Source organism: Oryzias latipes, chromosome 11 (genome assembly GCF_002234675.1).
Source record: "Oryzias latipes chromosome 11, ASM223467v1".
Taxonomy (NCBI): domain Eukaryota; kingdom Metazoa; phylum Chordata; class Actinopteri; order Beloniformes; family Adrianichthyidae; genus Oryzias; species Oryzias latipes.
In genome coordinates this window covers 3,723,297-3,725,307 of record NC_019869.2, presented here as the reverse complement: position 1 = coordinate 3,725,307, position 2,011 = coordinate 3,723,297, and the positions used below count along the sequence as shown (strand labels likewise).

At 38.8% G+C, this 2,011-nt stretch overlaps 1 gene segment (V, D, J or C); it reads left to right on the top strand.

Annotated features, from left to right (window-relative positions):
- Positions 1-1,300: 1,300 nt before the first annotated feature.
- On the top strand, positions 1,301-2,011 carry LOC111948240. The segment is given in 2 exon segments: positions 1,301-1,551; positions 1,666-2,011. Coding segments are annotated over 2 exon segments (357 nt in total).

Here is a 2,011-nt window from a genome sequence, read left to right as displayed (position 1 = left end):
TTCTGCCTCAAGTTCTTCCAGAGACTGAAACACTGACTGATTTACTGTAGACACACTAAACACACAAAGAAAGACACAATTCAAAGACACTTAATGCAATAGTGTAATTTCTCATAAATTCATACAAACAATGAAAAGAAATAACATTTTAGCCCCTTTTTCTGGTGAGAAACACCTATAGTGACACTTTTTATATGTGTTTTTGTCTGCAGTTTAAAATGACTCATCCCAATTGAAATGATCAAATGAGTAAACAGTTTATTAAAAAAATGTATTGGATTTATTTATGAAACTATTCGGTTTGTTCCTTAAGAAAAGTTTACTCTATTTTAGGAGAGAAACAACACAATTTAACATCAACATTCAAATACTGTAGAGTCTTTTTTCCAGGATCTTCTTTTGTCAGAAACATCTTCAGTGACACTTTTTGAACTTTTTTCAGTCTGTAGATTAAAGTTACTCATCTTCATGAAAATTATCATGTGACTTGATAGATTGACCACAGTCTACCAAACCTTTTACAGGTAAAGAAAATCTGATTTTATTGTCTTTGGGGCTTTTGGTACAGAATTTTCACTGATGAGCATCAAGGGACAGAAATCAGGAAGAGTCCTCTATAAATGTAAAACCCTTGAAATCAGTGAACTGTTTCCATCTCTTAGCTCCTAAACTCATATTGTGGAGAAGTTTCTGACTTCTAAGATCCAATTTTGTCAGCTCCTGATCCCATAAGTGTGGAGGAGCTCCCAACCTTGATGATGTTTGTGCTCCAAAACCCAAAGCAGTGAAGGAGCTTCAGACTCACAGTTTTGTGCTTTTCCAGCTCCTGATCCTGCAGCTGTGGAGGAGCTTAGAAATCTTAAGATTTACCTCTTTGTGCTTCTAAACCAGCAACCATGGAGGAGCTTTTAGCTTTGGAGGGACGACTTTCTTTAACTCCTAAACCTGTAAATGCAGAGAATCTCTTTATCTAAAACTCTGTTCTCCTTCAGATCTAAACCCTTAACTGAGGTGGAGCTTCTGACTAGAACTTCTTTGCTTTTTTAGCTCCTAAACCTGCATCTGTGAAGGGACTACAAATAGTAAAAGCAAGCTTGTTTTGAATTATTCTTAAATTTAGCCACATGCTTCACTAAAATAGGCACACATAAATTATTTTATTTGTGAAGAATGATCAGCCATGAGATGAAAGTGTCTATCTGTAAAGGCCAAAACACTCTTATCTGTAATTAAAAGACTCTTTAACACTCTTGTCTAAACACTAAATCTATTCTGCTAAAGTGACTGAGTGTGGAGTCTTTATTCCAGAGTTGTGCTGCTGCAGCTCCTGTAGGCCAAAGATTCCAAGCTGAACATCCAGAGCTGCTGAGAACAGCTGCAGATGACTGACTCAGTGTGTTTGCATATGTGTGCTGCCTCTCTGCTTCCAGCAGTTAAGAGCTCAGTGTTGATCAGTGGCTGTCCAGACCTTTCAGAGACACTGACACACCTGCAGCACAATGAGGATGTCACTGACTCTGCTGCTGGCTGTCCTGGAGCTCCTTGTTCAGGGTGAGACTCTCTGCTGGAAACTTGGATTCATCAGGAAACAAACTTCATCACAATTCTTAGATTTCTTTCATCAGGATTCATCTCAATGACTCTTCTGTTTTTCCTTTTTTCCAGGTTCATCAGGTGAAATCACTGTGACTCAGACTCCTGGATCTCAGTCTGTTGTTCCAGGAGAAACTTTCTCCATTAGATGTCAAACCAGTTCAAGTGTTTATAGCTACCTCCACTGGTATCTTCAGAAATCTGGAGAAGCTCCTAAACTACTGATATATAATGCTGTAACCCGTCAGTCTGGAGTTTCTGATCGTTTTCGTGGAAGTGGATCTGGCAGTGATTTCACTCTGACCATCAGTGGAGTTCAGGCTGAAGATTCAGGAGTTTATTACTGTCAGCAGAGTAACAGCTTGTTCACACAGTGAAACAACGTCGTACAAAAACCTCTTTCAGCTAAAGAGGAACT